This window comes from Gopherus evgoodei, chromosome 8 (assembly GCF_007399415.2).
Source record: "Gopherus evgoodei ecotype Sinaloan lineage chromosome 8, rGopEvg1_v1.p, whole genome shotgun sequence".
Taxonomy (NCBI): Eukaryota; Metazoa; Chordata; order Testudines; family Testudinidae; genus Gopherus; species Gopherus evgoodei.
The window spans coordinates 7,537,137-7,555,317 of NC_044329.1; the positions used below are offsets into that span (position 1 = coordinate 7,537,137).

At 40.7% G+C, this 18,181-nt stretch overlaps 1 protein-coding gene across 4 annotated transcripts in view; it reads left to right on the top strand.

The window, feature by feature from the left end:
* The window catches only part of RNF130 (ring finger protein 130), an 88,116-nt gene that overhangs the window by 23,408 nt on the left and 46,527 nt on the right, over positions 1 to 18,181 (top strand). For all 4 annotated transcript variants that reach the window (XM_030572414.1, XM_030572415.1, XM_030572412.1 and 1 more), the window contains exon 3: positions 14,257 to 14,507. In XM_030572414.1, the coding sequence (XP_030428274.1) occupies positions 14,257 to 14,507 (251 nt within the window). The remainder of the gene's footprint in view (positions 1 to 14,256; positions 14,508 to 18,181) is intronic.

Consider the following 18,181-nt stretch of genomic DNA (forward strand, 5'->3'; position numbering starts at 1 on the left):
ATTTCAAGTCAGGATTCAGGGACATTGGTGCAACAATTAAGAGAAGCTTGAACCAGATCTGTTCTTGCTATACTATAGTTTATTATTCCACTCAGGCATCAAAATTTATTCTTAAAAGGATGTGCAAACATGTTGGTAGAAAGCTGCATAGGTCTTAAGCACTCCAATTTATCTTATTGTAGATCTGGAGTATCCAAAGCCAGTAGAATAATGGCAGATCAACAAGAAAAATAAGTTTGGGGGTTGCTAATGCCCATTAAACCCACTTGAGCATAAACAGTCCATTGACTCAGACCAAAACCTTCCCCCCTCACCCCCCCCCCCCCCCGGATCAGTGAGACTTCCACCCATGCATTCCCAAATTCAAAGTGAATTTTACTCTAGCCTGCCAGGCTTATGCAAAAATCAAACAAAAACCTAGTGGTTCAGATTGTGTCATCTTAAATTTAGCTCGCATCAATGTGTTTTACTTGAAGTTAGATAACATGATTTAAGGCCATGCGGTTGGTCTGACTTTCTTTATATATAATCGTGTGAGTCTTAAATGATGCAGGATGACAGTCAGAGATGTGGCTGGCTTTTCAGGCTGCCAGTGGAATATGAAGAATGGGATTGGCGTTAAGCAGTCTTCTCACTGTATCTCTTGGACGCACATAATCAAAATCTATCATGCAGTAGATGGAGTTGTCTGACCAGATAATGGGTCCCAAACAGGAGTGTGTTTGAAGCACACACCTTGGAGCATAAAGGAGCTATTGTCTCATTCTAAGACAAGCGAGAATGTCTGTTCCATAGTATTAAGGAGACTGGGAAAGCAATCTGGGACACTGCCAAAGTGCTTTTCATGTGCCGTGTATTTCAGCCAACACTGAAATACCTGTAGCCACTGGTAGAACTGGTTTGTTTTCAGAGGATGGAGAAATTACATCCTCTTACCGTTGTGAAAAGACCCAGGAGATGGTTAATAACCATAAGCAGTCTAATATTGTTTCTTATCCACAGACTAAACCTCCAGCAGTAGAGTGCCCCCCAGTTCCTTGGGTTTGTTTGTCACATGGTTTTGTAGCAATTTCAGATTCAGATAAGGTTGTTCTCTTGCCATTCCTATTGTAGACTTAGCTATATTTATTTGAGAGGACTCTTAGATTGAAGTTTCTCTGTGGGGATATATTGCCTACAAGAAAAAAAAATATCTCCAATAGGAATCCATTATTTTCTGGCTCCAAAATAATTTGGAGAAAATCGAACCCGCTATCCAGAAGTAGCAAAGATGGTGTTGGCTGCTAGCATCACCTCACTGTTATGGGATGAATTAAATTAAATATTTGGTTATCAAATTAAAAACATCTTGGTAAGAATCTGTTCTCATATGTCCTGCATTAAGCGAATATTTTGATTTATCAAGATTATAGATTTTTTTTAAAGCAAATTTTAGATGTAACAATAATTATAGGCCCCAAGGCTATAACTTTTGGACACTGTTCTATTGACAATTCTACCAAAAAAAAAAAAGCTTTAATATGAATATGAACTTTCTATGAAATAGGAAAAAATGTTTCACATAAAATAGTGAAGTTAGTTGATGAGGACAGAGGCATGAGTTTAATTGATAGTGATAACTGCCTTATTTAGCTTCCTTATTCTGCCGAATGACAAGGTTATCTTCCTCCTTGGTTCAAAACTAAAGATCTTAACACTTTGTACTACCCTATGTCTGAACACAGATCCAGTTTTTAGAGTTCATGGTACATTTAAAAAGTTTGTCTATTAATCTTGTCGTATCACTCTTCCTGCCCTTTGGCATTTCTTTAAAGACTGGTAAACTTTTTACGACACAGAAGTGGGGATTATTAAGAAACAGAATGCAAGTATTCATTGTGGTTTTATTTTTAAGATCTGTTTTTCTCCCCCGTGCCTTACTTTCTGTGTTCATTATATTCTACCCTGGCTAAGCTACATTAGGTCAGAATGTAGATTGTGATAAGCACAATACTGAAATCACTGTTAGAAGACATCCAGAAAATGCTGTTGAACTAGTAAATACTTAACACTTTAAACGTATAAAGCACTTTACAAATCTTATAACTAATCCTTGCATTGCTCCTGTTCGGCAGGTATGCAAGTATTATCTTTCTTTAACATATGTGGTTAAATGACTTGTCCAAGGCCACACATGCTCAATGGCAGTTCTAGGACTAGATCCCAGCTCTCCTGATTTGATCTTGTGCCATAAACTCAAGACACTCCACTTCTTGTCTGGTGAGCACTGGATTGGCTGGAAAATTCAACTATGTAAGCAAGGGATGTTGCTGTTAGTCACAGAGATGAAAGCTGAACAAGAAGTAATGCTAATGTAACAGAAAATGAAGAAGTGTGTGGGCTAGTGTGAGGAGACCCACTGATTATTCTCAATCTTTTGAAATGAGTTTTTGTAGTTGCTAGTGAACTGCAGAGAGCATATGAAGCAAATATTGAAGATGTTCCTTGCAGGGGTGGCCTGCTATTGTAACTTATCTCCAGATGTGTTCTACTGTGCTGAAGATAAAATTGTTTGTTTGAAATATTTGCTAATAACCTTTCAATTGAAGTCTTCTCTTGTGTTAGCTCATTTCTGTATCCGTAACCTTGTGGATCCAGACTACCATCTGTTTGCTCTAAATGCAAAATCTTAAGTGACCTCATACTCTCTTGTAATAACAGACTGTCATATCTGACTGGCACAAATTCTAGTCAGTCAGTGAACGGTGCCTTCACATTGCTGAGGTTATGGTTATAATTTTGTGTTTTTGAAATTGGGAGCTTATTTTCAGTATCTGTAGGAGATGGAGTTGTAACATTATAACTAAGTATAATGAGTATGTCATGGAGGTCACAGAAGTAACGAAATCCGTGACTTCTAGAGATCTCAGTGACATTGGAGTGCTGCAGCAGCCCAGCCCCCACCGGCAGCAGGGGGGCCACAGCTCCCTGACGCTGCATGCAGTGGGGCAGGGTGCAGGACCCTCCTCCCTCTCCATTTTGTCAGGGATATTTTTACTAAAAGTAAGGGACAGGTCACAGCTTCAATGAATTTTTGTTCATTGCCCGTGACCTGTCCATGACTTTTACTAAAAATGTCCATGACCAAATCGTAGCCTTAATTATAACTTTTCCATTAACTTGTGTGCAAAAGGAAGTATGGTTGCTCACATTTGAGTGCTTTCTTGTATAGGGGATTTCAGCCTTGATCAACAGAGATCGTAAAATGCCTAGAAATATAACCAGTAATCACTAGAAGTGAGATATGAACACAGGGTTTCCTCTTTTTCAACTCATGTAACTTGCTCTAGGATACGGGCTCTTTGATCGATAGCTTTCTCTCTCCCCTCCCTCCCATCATGTTGATGTATTTATATGCAGTAACTTAACTGCAGGAACCACCCCCAAAAAAGAATGGGGACACGCTTCAAAGCGATATTGTCCTAATCAACATATACAGAAGCAAAAATCAGGTCCCAGATGTCAAAATGCATGCCAAAAAGGTGACTTCCCTTTCAAATATTTTTAAGTAGACATGTCTGACATCTTATTATTCTATGTATAATTAACCCCATCTATACCATATCATACCAAATCAACATGAAAAATTCAACTCGGTGAATTTTAATTTGTTTGCCATTCTTGCAACACTTCTTAAAAATAAGGTATAAAATTCTTGTTGGATTGACTGCAACCTTAACTTTGGCATTGCTACTGTTCCTCTTTATCTAGGGAAGTGGAAGAGAGCTGTTTGTCCACTGAAGATAGACTGGTGAGCTGGACTGGTTAACCTACCATACTGTTGTATGATATAAATACCTAGATAATTAGAAACATAATATTGAATGTGGTGGTCAGCTTGAAGAATATCTGTTTCTATTGTAGGTTCCTTGCTCCTTGAAGGCATTATATAGAAATGTCCTGAGTACTAGTGTTTTTCCTCAGGACCACTGAATCCCAAAATATTTTGATTTGCATATCAATCAGTTAGGGCACACCACTTTTTTATTTAGTTTACTTTGTTGAGTTTTAAATAGGATTTAGTAGTGAGTAGATTTTTAGCATTGATCATTTTTCCATTTTCATTTGTAGCTGACCGAAATGCATTCATTCTTAATAAGCTATTCTGACATCATAATTTATATTTGCTCAGGGTTTTCTGTGTCATTAACATTTTTCATTCCCTGATTGTTAGCTTTGCTTACTTTCCAGCAGTAGAAACTACATTTTCAGTCCTAATGCAAGTTCATTCCAAATGTTTTTGCTATGAAATATCCAATAAAATTTGTGCAAACAAAGGTGGTAAATATAGATGCAAAATGGGGGGAGGGAAAAAGAAAGATCTGTCATGGTTTTTTTTTTCCCTCTGAATAAGAGAGCAAAGTGAGAGCTTCTGCTTCTCCCAAGGCCAACCAGCTATTCATCATTCATGATGGCTCATGTAGTGCCTTGTTTGTAAATAAACATGTAAACTAGATCTCCTGAACAATTTCTTTTAGATTTATTAACCTCTTTTCCTTTATCAGTTGCTTTAGTTAAGAAATGGGAAGTGTTCCTTTAACTTATACTTTTGTCATGGTAACCATGTTAACTCACTTGATAAACCATGGTGTGCTACAATGCAAAAGTTCTTTAAATATTTTTCTTAAAAGGTGACCACTAGCTAAGATGCAAATACTTAGAGGCAAGCTTTCAAATCAGTACATGGACATGACTCTTATTGATGAGAGCTACATGATAAAATGGCATTGTCCTCCTATGAAACTTCTCTTTTAGTTCCTTGTCCCCGGATGCATTTTCTTCTGAACACACCCGAGTTTGAGTTCCTTTTTATTCTGGAGGCAACCAGAGCTATCATTCAGACATGCTTGAAATGTTGATAGGGATGTTAGTGGTACTAGGGGAAACAAGCATGGAAAGGGGCTGTCAAAGCAGCTTTAGCTGTCTTCATATAAACATATATTAAAATCCACTTTGGAAGATCACAGGAAGTGAGTATATCTCCAGGGCTACAAAATTCCTAGGCAAAAGAGGTTTGAGCAACAGATAGGAAAAGAAATGCTTCCTCTAAGAACTCTCCTCCATCTTCTATAGAGCACTCTCAGCAATCTGTTTCAAACTTTTTTAAATGTATGTTCTTCTCAGAGAGACCTCATTCACTGTAAAAGTGATCTGCCTGACTTAAACTGGTTCTCAAAAAGGAATGCATCACTTGAAAGTCAGATGTTAACAGACTACTGTATATGTTTCAGAAAAAGAGCAATCACATAAGATGAATGCTGTGGTAAAGTCAAAATCAGAGGTTCTCAAACTTTCTGTATTGATGACCCCTTTCGAACACTGAACCTCTGGGTGCGACATCCCCCTTAAAAATTAAAAACACATTTTTGATATTTAACACTGTTAAATACTAAATATAAACCCTATTGCTTAAAATGAATTTACCTTTTCTCACTGCTTTTAAATTAAGACCAAAACACTGTGGGTGGCAGGGCCAGGACCCCTTGTGTACAGGGGTCGGGGCTCACAGCATCCTGCCTGGGACTTAACTATCTTGAGTAGTTTTGTATCATCTGCAAATTTTGCCACCTCACTGTTGATGCCTGACTGGAATAATAAACTATGGTATCCAGCTTATGATTTCATGAGCCTGTGAAATGCAGATGGTTAATTAATATTTCCTAAATGTTCTTAGAACGGCAGCCCTGAAAACACACCTTATGGGGTAAAACCCATTAGTCTGTACCCTTTTGACTGAGAATACTAAATGTGGTAGATGCCAACAAGTTTCTTCAACGATCTTATGGAAATGTAGGATTTTTTCCTTCTCTTTCAGGATGTTTTGCAGGAAGTAAACCCCTGTTTAAACAAAATTTAGCAATAGAATGTTTTTAAAAATAGTATGCACAATATATCTACTCTTCAATTGCACAAAAGGTAACTAAATGGGTACATCTGTCAGACCTAGACATTAGTGTCAAAGTATGACCAATCTACTAGAATTCTTTGAGGACGTCAATAAGCGTGCAGACAAAGGAGATCCAGTGGATATAGTGTATTCAAATTTTCAGAAAGCCTTTGGCAAGGTCCCTCACCAAAGGCTCTTAAGCAAAATAAGCAGTCATGGGATAAGAGGGAAAGTTCTCTCATGGATTGGTTTCTGGTTAAAAGATAGGAAACAAAAGGTAGGAAGAAATGGTCTGTTCTTAGAATGGAGAGGTAAATAGTGATGTCCCTCAGGGATCTATACTGGGCCCAGTCCTATTTAACATTCATAAATGATCTGGAAAAAGGGGTTAACGGTGAGGTGGCAAAATTTGCAGATGATACAAAACTACTCAAGATAGTTAAGTCCCAGGCAAGCCTTCATGCTTGTGCAAATAAGATTTACTTTGCATGTTTAAAGCATCTGTGATTGCTCTCTCTAAATCTGTAATACCCTTTCATATTACCTGAACAAATTCATTTTCTACCCCCTCAGCTCAACAGCTGTGTTTGTGCTGAGTGGTATAATGCTAGTTCAGAAATCTGTCCTTCACAATAAAGAATTGATCCTCCCACAGACAGTGCATAGTGTTTGTCATTATTTTCATATGTATTGAAATGCTTTCAGAAGTACTCACATGACCGTGTAAGTGTGGGATTTTTTGCTGTTGTAATGCAAGAATGGAGAAATCTGGCTTCTGTAAAGACTGTCCATCTCATTCCAAAGCTCACTGTTTCCTAGTATTGAAAACTTCATTATGACAATTACATCTGCTACTATATGTTGTCAGATGGCCACTAGTGTGGTGCTCTGCTCTTGTTCGATAAGTCAGCTGTGTGCGTGTGTTCCATCTGTAGGCTGCCCCAGCTCTGCGCAGATAGCTGACACAGCAGACCCCTGAGAGAACCCCCAATGACCACAGATTCTAATAAGGTATGAAGGCACCCAGCCAGGTTTATTGTCAAATGAAGCACAGTAATCGTTCCCCGCAGATTGTACAGGACATGCTACGAATATTTGCCCCCTAGGCCAGACAAAGAGACTGCCTCAGGGATGTATTCTTATACACAGGTACAAGTTACACATCGCTCCTGATGTATTGAGGTGCAATCCCCCTATGTAGTATGGTACAACTCTTCTACTCAGTAAGTTTCCACCTCTCACCTTGTACACGTTGGTTCGAACAAAACAACTCTATCCATCATATTACCCTTTTGACCCTGTCTTTAGGATGGGTCAGCTTGTTCCTTGTTGTCCGTGTGGAATGTGCAAGTATCCAAATGTTCTGATATCTAGTGTCCAGTAACTCTTAGGTATGTATCTTTTCGCAGCATCAGCCCTTTCCTTGCCAGCTTCTGTGAGCAGGGCCTGCCTCTGGCTCACAGCTTAACTTTGCTTTATGTTAGCAAAGTCTTCACCATTACGTCATGCCTTAGGCCTCATACCAGGTCTCGGATGTAAGGGTTTATGTTTCAGGGCCTCATTTTTCTACACTATATATGTTTTCCTACTCTGATAATTGAAATAAACTCTGCCCATTTTACAGTGGTATAAGTAGGGTGGGATCGGGAGGGAAGCTGTGTCAGGAGGTTTTCGGTGCAAATGCCCTGATGACAAATTGCCACCAGGTAGTTAGGGTGGCAAGTAATGGCCACTCTTTAAAACTGTACAATGCTTATTTCAAAGAACAAGACTGAATAGATGAATGTTCCCCTTTTAAAATCCATTGTAACACACACTAACTTTACAGCTTGTTTTTATTAAGTTACTGCCATAGAAGGACTGTTGTCAGCCTACTCTTTTTTTCAAATGGGTTTTGCAAGAGTCAGATACTCACAAAACATTTATGTGCCTCTCATCATGTCCTCACCAGACACCGACTTGTTCAATCAGATGCTTGTGGACACTCCGGGATGTTAGCTGAGAATTTGTCAGACAGTAGACGTCTACTAGCTCTCCTTTGGTGTCAGAACTCTAATGTTATTGCTAGCACTAACATAGGGACATAAAAATTGCAATACTGGATTAAATCTGACCCATGGTCTGTCTAATACAGTAGCCTGATTCCTGCAGTGGCCAATCCAATAAATTTTGGAAGAAGATTCAGTAGCCTTAGAAGAAAGTAAAAGTAGAAGGGAATAAACCTGAGACTGCTACTGGAGCAGTGGAATATATGAGAGAAAATGAGGATTCTTTTTTGAATAGCTGTCTCCCATTTTCTTAATCTTGTTTAGATTTAACTAGGAGTGAACACAGTCACTCTGTGATAATCCAAGGAGCTAGCAAAATATAAAATTTTGGTAGTTGACAAAACTTAATCTCACATAATTTAGTATGGGGGGGGGGAATTCTTGGTCTGAGTTCCACTATTTCTTCACTATCTTCCTTATCGCTTTTTCCTTCCTCCTCACCCCATTGCTTTCCAGTTCTTCCCTTTCTTTAGTTCCTTTTATCACCTTTTGATTTGTTTCCCCTCTATCAAATAATAATTAAAAATTGTGTAATGATATTCAGCAAAGCATTAACCCCATACATTTACAGCCAGGCCTGCTGACTTGTATTTAATATAGGAAAAGCTACACTAATAGGAAATATGAGAATCATTTAAATTAAATGTTAGCCTCTGTGAGTGTTGCATCCTAGATCTAGTGTCTGTCCTTAGTTCACAGCCTGTGGCTGATTTTAGTGAAAATCTAGTTGTCTTTTTCCTGGAGAATAGCTTTGTTCTTGGCTGACTGAAATGTTGGCTCTCATTAGCATTTTGGGATGTGACTTCACTGTTAATGCTGTCGTGGAAAATGACCACCACCGTGTTGAGTTGATCAGACAGCCTGAGGCTCCTTTATTGATTAATCAGAGAATACATGTGTACACACGGAGAGACGACAAGTCCCCTAGCAAGGGGCAAGTCGCTCTGCCTTACAGCAGTGATACCTGTGCTTTTAAAATTTAAAACCGCAAATTATCATATGAGCTTATACAACCGTCATTACCTTATTTGGCTAATACATGACATTTGCTAAAACATTAGTTGAAAACAATTGCTATTAATATAGCTAAAGTTGCAAGCCTGTTTCCTTTTACTTCCCCATACAAAGGTTTTGAAATTGTTAAGTCATTGACACCTGGTGTTTTTTCCTACTTGCAATAAAGCTATGGCGCGTTACTTAAGCTTTTTTTTTAGGAACCTGTGTTCAAAAACACATATTGTTTATACCTTTTGTTAAGTCATCATGAGTTATTGATGCTTGCACAAGCAGTTTAATGAACTATAATGAACTAAAAGCTATTAGTACATTCTGGCAGTGTTGGACTGGTTACTTCCCTTTTTCTTAAGTAACATTATTTAGAGTCTGTGTATAATAAAATCAGAGAGTTGGCCTCAGGGTGTTAGTAATGATGATTTTTTTTATTTTCTATATGTTAGTACGATTGAGGCCTATGGCCTTGATGTAATCATTAGCAGCTTAATCAAGACCTGGCTTTGGGCCCTGGGGTTTATTTTCCTTATCAATGCATACTCTTATTTCTATAGATACTTTCAAAATTTTATGTTCAGTATTTCAGAGGTTTTTCTTCCTCTCTTTTGTAAGATGTGAAGCATTTGATAGACTTTTTCTCCCCTTCTCCATGGGTATTTGGTTAATCGGCTTTGTTAGTGTTAGCATACTAAAGAACTTTCCATCTTACAATTTCCACCAATTAAACATACAGAAAACTTTCACTCATAGGTACACAATCTGTGTTCCTTTTTTTCCTTAGGTTTTTTTGGGGGGCTTTGTAGAGTCAGAAGCAGTAGAAGTGGTTTCTGTCTGTTTACTTTTGAATCCTTCCAGGTTAAAATTATATTGCAGTAGTGGCAAGGAATCCCAGTTATGGACCAGACCCCTTGTGCTAGGCATTGTACAAACACATGACCAAGACAGATGGTCTTTGCCCCAAAATTATGACAAAGTAAAGGCTTCTGCAGTTGATTGAGAAAGAAATGGGCTAAGCTACTGAGATCTTAGTCACTTGTGCTTTGCCGATGGCTCCATAAATAACTTTTGTATTGGAACACTGATTTGGCTATTGCTGGCTGATATTCTGATGCACTAGAGCAGTGGTCCCCAACCTTTTCATCTGGCGGGTGCCAGACAAAGGACCGTGGCGGTGGTGAAGCATCCGCTGAAATGCCACCAAATTTCTGCAGCATTTCGGCGGCGACGCCTCTCAATGACGCCGCTTGCTGCCGACAAGTGACGTCATCGAGAGGCATCACTGCCAAAATGCCGCAGAAATTCAGCGGCATTTCGGCAGATGCTCCACCGCAGGCCAGGATGCGGGCGCATTTAGATGCCCCCGCGGGTGCCATGGCACCCGCAGGCACAGTGTTGGGGACCCCTGCACTAAAGGGATTCAAGGATGGCAGTATGTAACTAATTGGGATTCATAGCAAGACAGGGTACTCGGGCCAGGGTTCCCAAATTGTGGTACATGAGTTTAATGTTCCATCAACTCTCTTCACAACAACTCTTTCAGAAGGTAGTTTATGAACCAATAAAATATGAGACCTGCTGTTCTAGGGAAAACACTGAGCATAAATAAATGGTCTGCTCTTGATCATCACGTGTCACCTATGAGCCATACTGTTCAGGGTTTCAGAAATGCTTAGTATATGCAGCACTGATGTGTTAACAGAGGTTTCCTCCGCCAAGGGACAGATGGCTCTTGTCTTGTACTCCTCTCAGCTGCAGGTACTGGGCCACTCCTGTACAGAGTAGGAAGCCAACTAATGCCCTGTTCATAGAATTATGGCGTTAAGGTGCTGACTGAGAATGGAGATACTGAAATAGAGGGTTTGGGCTTTCTGATCTCAATTTCTTCAACTCCTATCATCTAGTAAATATCACAGCAAATAGTTCCTACATTTTCATGTGAAACTGAAACACCCAATCTTCCTCAAGCATTGAGGGAATGCCTGTACATCAACAATCTACAGTGGATCTTCTGTGAATCTCTGGTGCTCTACTATTCAAATTAATTTTCTGTAACTTACGTTGGTTTCTGTTTGTTTAAAGCTTCAGATGAGTTATGTCTACTTTTCTTTAAAAATACTCCGTTCCGAATGAAATACTGGATTTTGCTTATTTTACACTTGCTCTTTTAAATGTGATGGTTTGATTACATTCCTTCCACCCTACTCATTTAAAATACTATAAACTGTTAAGCAATTAGGTCTTGTGGGTATATGGGGCGGTTTTTTGTTTTTGGTGGGGAACCTCTCTTGTTTGTTCTTGATGGGCTACGGAATTTGTTTTCAAGTAATTACCATGTATATCAATTCTGATGGTAGGGCTTTTCTTCTCTTCTGAAACTGGGGACAGGTACCATTCTGTCAACTATGCTTATGACACTGAGGAGCTCATTAGGACAATTTATTTGAGAGCTGTACATAGTGAGTCTAAGCATGAGCCATCATTACACTTCCCTGTTCAATGGCTGGTTTTCATAATAGGGAGTTCAGGGTTTAGGAGAGTTGTTAAATGTGTTCTCTGTGCTCCATTCTATAGAGAAACATTACATGTTCTCTCTTCCAACCAGAAAGCAGGAGGTAAAAAGATTGCACTTTTCTTATCTAAGGCAAGCCCTTCCTCCTTCATACTGGTATAAAAAAATGTTCCCCTGCTTTTCTCCTTTTCTACAAGAAGAAAGGGAGACAAAAAAGATATGGGTGAAGAGAAGCTGTTCAGAACATAAGAATGACCGTACTTGGTCAGACCAAAGGTCCATCCAGCCCAGTATCCTGTCTACCAACAGTGGCCAATGCCAGGTTCCCCGAGGGAGTGAACCTAACAGGTAATGATCAAGTGATCTCTCTCCTTCCATCCATCTCCACCCTCTGACAAACAGAGGCTAAGGACAGTATTCCTTACCCATCCTGGCTAATAGTCATTAATGCACGTACCTCTGTGAATTTATCTAGTTCTCTTTTAAACACATGGCTCTCTCCATCTGAGCCATGTATTCTCTCAATTTGTAGAGGTTCTTGACAGGTAAGTGTACTTCCCTCATGCTGTCCCTCTGGGCTCTCTAACATTCCTCCCTCCCCCCGCCTCTTCCATCCTTTACACAGCTTCCCAGACTGTTGTTGGGGACGCAATTTTGAGCCTCCTAATTTACTTGCTCTGACCCCCACCACCTTTTCTGCTGGGCTTTTTTCTTTATAGGAGCTCTGTTTCCTGCTCTTTCTTTAGCTGCTTCCACCACATCTAGGGGCTCTGTCTAATCTGAGCCAGCAGCTCTGATTGTACAGCTGACAGGCCCTGCATTCAATCCTCTGCTTTCTGCTGAATCTTGACATTTGTTCTCCCCCCCCTCCCCCCCCATCCAAACTTATTCCTTGCTTTCCCTTACTCCAGAGTGACCTGGCCAGAAACTTACTTTTGCTGCTTCACTAGTGGAGTCCCCGCCTTCCATAGCTCTCTGTCCTTCCTCTTGCAGTGGCTTACCTAGGGTCACCAAAGAAGTCAAACCATTTTAGGGGAACCCTGCATCTTTCAAAGCAGCTGCCACTCAACTCTGTGTACACTAACGCAATCTCTATCAGGACTAATTCCTTAGCAGTCAACAGAAACCTCATGGTACTGGATTCCCTAGGCTAGTCAGAGTGATCCTAAAACTATTTCCAAAGGGCACACAGAGAAAAGGACTTGGTACCTCGAGGCAGTCAAGGCCATTAAAGGGTAATTCTTTATTCCTTAGCTACTCCTTCAGATGGACCACACCAAGAATAATCCATCATTCCTAAAGATTCTCACCCCTCTTCTAAGGTCCCTTTTATGCAGATCACCAAACTGTTCCACACATTATGAAGTTTGAAAGGTCATGGCTGATTTCCTAGGCTTTCTACCTTATGCTGTAACATGGCAAAAAGATAAAGCAGATGATGAGAAAATTACTTATTGGTAATCTTGGTCTGTCTTTCTCTTCACTCCATGGCTTCTCCTGGTCTAGAAATATTCAGTCAGATTACAAAGAGACAGTGCTCTCTTTATGGGCGGTGGCGAATTGTGTAATTGTTTACCTCCTGGTTGCTTAATTGTGAAAATCACTGTAATGGGTTATTCTGGGAAGAGATTGGAGACAATGTTTTCATTAGTAGCCATGTGAGGTAGAACTTATGCACTAGCTACTGCAATAGCATTTTTTATTTGCATGGATAGAATTGTTTCATAGTTTTTGGTTCCTCTGTAGATAGAGATACAGGGGCAGAATTGTGGTTGTCCGAGTAACTTCAGTTACAAAATATGAAAATACACAATATTTGGGTTGATTAACTATGACCTTAAATTTGAATTTCTAGGCTTTCTGACCTTTATCTTTTGATAACTATAGTAGTCTACTAAAGGCTTTCCCATGAGGTAACAGAACAACAGCTTCATATCTAGATTTAGTTCTTTGACTGGAAACTTGTTGTTCATTTGAGCTGGGAGCTTGTCTACTTCAGTCATTTAATCTGATTCATTGACACTGCAGGGGGAGTTTACCATATTCTCTGTGTTAGTTAAATTTTACAGGGCTACAACTTGGTAATTAATTGCATGTACTTGTAGAAACCTATGCTGCTTCCCTCCTTCTTCAGATAGTTTATAGGCCCCCATCAGATTGCTGCCCCACTTGACACTGTGGTGCCTCCTGAGGGGGAAAACGGAGAATAACTTTTTCTCCCTTAATTACTTGGCTTCCTAAGAGATGTAATTATTCCTTAAAACACATTGCACTGTACATGGATGAGACCTATGAAGTTCTATAACAAAACAACAATCCTAATAAATGCCATTTATTTCCTGTAGAAGTGAAAATTTCTAGTGGGATTTCTGTGGAATGGTATTTAAGTTTCAGGAGAATAAATATCTGCCCTGGTCTCATGGCTGAAGTTTTCAGGGTATCATACATAGATAAGAAATGTACCTTTTTTACACTAGTTCAGTACACACACAGTTTAAAAAAACAGCACCCATTGACAATCTATAAATTGGTAGCATTCAAATACATGGTAGCACTGTGGAAACCTAATATCACAATTCAGAGATCTGTCTTCAGTACAAGCCATGAATGCTAAACAGCCACAAGGTGTTGAGGAGGGCTAGGTGCATCCTTTGAGACAAGTCATCAAACATCTGTGTAATAAAATTTTGGTGTGAACGGCGTGCCATGTAAATTGTAGATGTAAAGTGAGTGGATTTTTCTTTTATCTGTCTTTTTTGTAGGAACTGGAGACATTGTTGCTGTCATGATTACAGAGTCCAAGGTAAAGGAGATCCTAAATTACTTGGAAAAGAACATCTCTGTCCTGATGGCAATAGCAGTTGGAGCCCGTGTTCCTCCAAAGAATTTTAGTCGTGGCTCTCTAGTTTTTGTGTCAATATCATTCATCGTTTTGATGATAATTTCATCAGCATGGTTAATATTTTACTTCATCCAGAAGATCAGATACACAAATGCACGTGACAGGAACCAGGTGAGATGCCCCTTGCTTCTCTCTATTTTAGATGTTTTTATTTTTATATATTGCTGTAGTTAACTGTCAGATCATATATGAAGTAATTATACTATGCTATTAACAATGAACCCTGTATTCCGAAAGACTGTATACCAATGGAGGAAAATTTTATCTAGCGGATGCTTGCTATGATGAGTAACAGTCATAGAAAATCTCCATACAAATAACAGGAAGGAATACTATTTGATGCTATAAGTTATTCTAGTTAATTGTCGTAGCATGTTCTTTATTAATGGGGCACAGAGTGAAGTGTGATTGACTTTTTTTCAAATTATTAGTCTGAACAAGTAGATCCTGTGTTTTTAGATATCCATCACTCCTAGCCTGAGAAATTTAAAGTTAACTGCTCAAGTGCTGTGTGTAACAGGATATAATGAAAATCCTGAAGAAAGAATGTATCTCCTTATGATTGTTCTTTAGTTTTTTTGAATCTGCTCATTAATGTATATGGGGTTATTTAAAGTGAGAAATTCCTTCCTTAAGAACTCTAAACAAAAATGACCCAGTGTTATAAACTGTTGTGCAATGCAATAAAATATTTTCTGCTGTATCTTCAAGTAGTGTCCCTATGGGTGCTCTACTGTAGTTGTATCTGCGACCTGCACTGCTGATCGGAGAACTTTGGTAGCAGTGTCCATTCAGCCTGGGCAAGTGCTGCCCCCGCCCCACGAGGCAAACCAGCACTGTGCAGGCAAATCCGCCTCTGTTCCTTTTCAACTGCCCCTGGCTAGAGATGGAGCTTTAGCTATTTGTTAGTGGATCATTAATCTCTTTAGAATTGCTAATCTTTTAGCTTTTTTTTAAGCTTCTTTTCTTTCTTTACTCCATTTATCTTTTATTTGGCTGTTGCCCAAAACAAAAAAGACTTAATTTTTTCCTCAACCCCCTGTCTGGGGACCCCGCCTTGGACAGGGTATTTCCTGCTCTCCAGGCTTCAAGAAGTGTCTCAGGTGCAAGGAATCTATTCCAGTGACTGATGGACACTCTCAGGGCATCTGCTGCCTGGGAGAGGAGCACATCCTACAGAAGTGTGGCTTGTGCCAGCAACTGAAGCCCAGATCCAGAAAGGATGGAGAACTGAGGCTGAAACTCCTGCTCACAGAGGCAGCCCTTCAATCATCCGAGTACCCCAGATGCCTGAAAACCTCACCACAACTTTCTACTTCTAAGGGAGGTGAGCCCAAAGAGATGTCCAGGAGCCATTCACAGAAGGCCTCTAAGAAAAGGGCCATGAGTCCCCACAGTGACCCCTGATTGAGGCACAGACTATCTCTGGCTTGATTGTCTGTCTGTACTGACTGCACCAAAGCTTTCTAAATTCAGTACCCAGGGCTCTCATGGTACTGCCCCAACAGAGCATGTGGGGTTGCCTAAGAACACAATGGGCACAAGCAAGGAACCATCGATACTGTCTGGTGTGACAAACACAGAAAATCCAGCCTGGGGAAGGCTCCTGTGGTATGGACATAAACATCATACTGCCTGTAGCATGCCAGGCATGAACAGACTATACTACCAGGTCCACATTACTGACTCCTTTGGTGCAGGCATCTCAGTACCGACAACCACCACTGGTTACCGATGCCTTCGGCAATACCAGGCTTCTGCTGTGCGATGGACCTCTTGGTGTCGCATGTGCTGGATTCGCCTCCGGTCAGTACTGGGGGCCCGCTACTAAGTTCACCCAGAGCTCCTGACTCACTGACAACCTCATGTCATGCATTACCCTTCTCATCCACTGAGTCAGAAAGTGAGCAAGAGGACTTGATCTCCCATTGCTCCTCTCACCCTCCATATTGTGCCCAATTCCACCATGGACACAACCATACCATCCATCTGATCCACAGCCTCCCTTGTATGGACAGCCTTGGTACCAACCACCTGGCTCCTCCCTGACAGGCTCAAAGACATGTCTCCCATAGCTCTAGTGTGGCCTATCAGCAACTGAGGAAACATCCTTCTTCAGCTTCTGCATTGAGGGCATCTGAGCCCCTGAACTAACGAGGGAGGAACAAGAGGCTGAAGCCAAGGAGGAAGTTACCCCTCAGGCTAATTTCTCACTGTCATCACAGGTGAGATGATGGTGATCCCTCCACCATCGATGGCAGATGACTTTAAACTATTTCAGGACCTGGCCCAGCGGGTGGCAGAGGCACTACAGAAGGTGACCGAGTCACACCACAAACTATTGGACATCTTACATTCTTCTGCCTTGTCCAGAGTAGTCCTTCGTATTAATGAGGCACTCTTGGACCCTGCCAAAATCATATGGCAGACCCCCACATCCGTCCTACCAACATGTAAGCAGGCCAACAAAAAAATTTCCTTCCCAGCAAAAGACAGTTTCTCTTTTCCTACCCACCTCCCAATTCAAATATTGTGCATGTGGTTAACTCAGAAGGCCCCAGCACCATTTCATATCCAGCCCTACATTTGAGTCACCCTCTTGAAAGTGTGTGGCAATAGTAATGGTCTAATAATGTGGTCACAGTCCAAAAAGAGAATTAAAAATATTTGGCATGCTCTAAATAGGCCTCAGAATCATAGAAAGAAATATAGGACTGAAAGGGACCTAGAGAGATCGTTGTCTAGTCCCCTACACTGAGACAGAACCAAGTATACCTAGACCATCCCAGACAGTTGTTTGTCTAACCTGTTCCTAAAAGTTTCCAGTGATAGGGATTCAACAGTCTCCCTTTGCGTATGTCTACTTCACATTGTAAGCCCAGGGTTAGTGGGACTGGAATCCGCTGACCTGTGTTAGAAAACCCAGGACTTGAGCATCTATGCTAATTGTTAACCCTGTGTTCAGTGTTTTCTAACCCAGGCTCGAACCTGGGACTCTCGCATCCACACAGCAGCATGCAGGCCTGAGTCAAACCAACCATATTCCAGACTCCCAAACACTCTCCTGAAATGTGGCCATTCAAGCCCTTTGACCATGGTGCATAGTGTGAAACTTTACTGCCCATGCTGCATGTTTCAGGAAATTTGAACAGCCTGCCAGCACATACTGCTGAGCAATCACTTTGCAGTGTGTGCTTCCAGCTACCAGAGCGAGCAACATAGAGGAGGTGCCTCTTGAAGAATTTTCCTTGATTTGAGCTTTCACCCTTGTGTCATGAAACAGGCAGAGCTTCTGTGACGTGCTGGTGGATATTTCCACAGTGTTTTCTGACCCACTGAAGGCACTTGACATACCTTATGATGGAGGAGGAGGAGGAGGCGTACCGAGGCATGGTAGACCCAAACTGCCTGATGCTGTTCATGACACACTATAGCTGCTGATGCCCCCTTTGTAGACTAGCACTTCTGGAACAGGGCCACAAGCACAGACTGGTGGGATCACATCATCATGCACTTGGATGAAATGTGATCTAATCTAAGACACTAAAGGGTTAATTTTCATCAGATAGTCTCCATATATGCTTGAGCTCTTCTCGTGCACTAGGACCTGTGTATACCCAGGATGGATTTTTCTCCTCCAGTATGTGTACCTGCAGTTACACATGCTTAAGCAGAAAATGAGTTGAGGTTCAATTGAAAATCAAGACCCGATACTTCCCTAAGAGCACTAGCTAATTTCATCTGATTTCAGTGCATCTCATCAAGTTAGTGTGGTGGTCTAATAC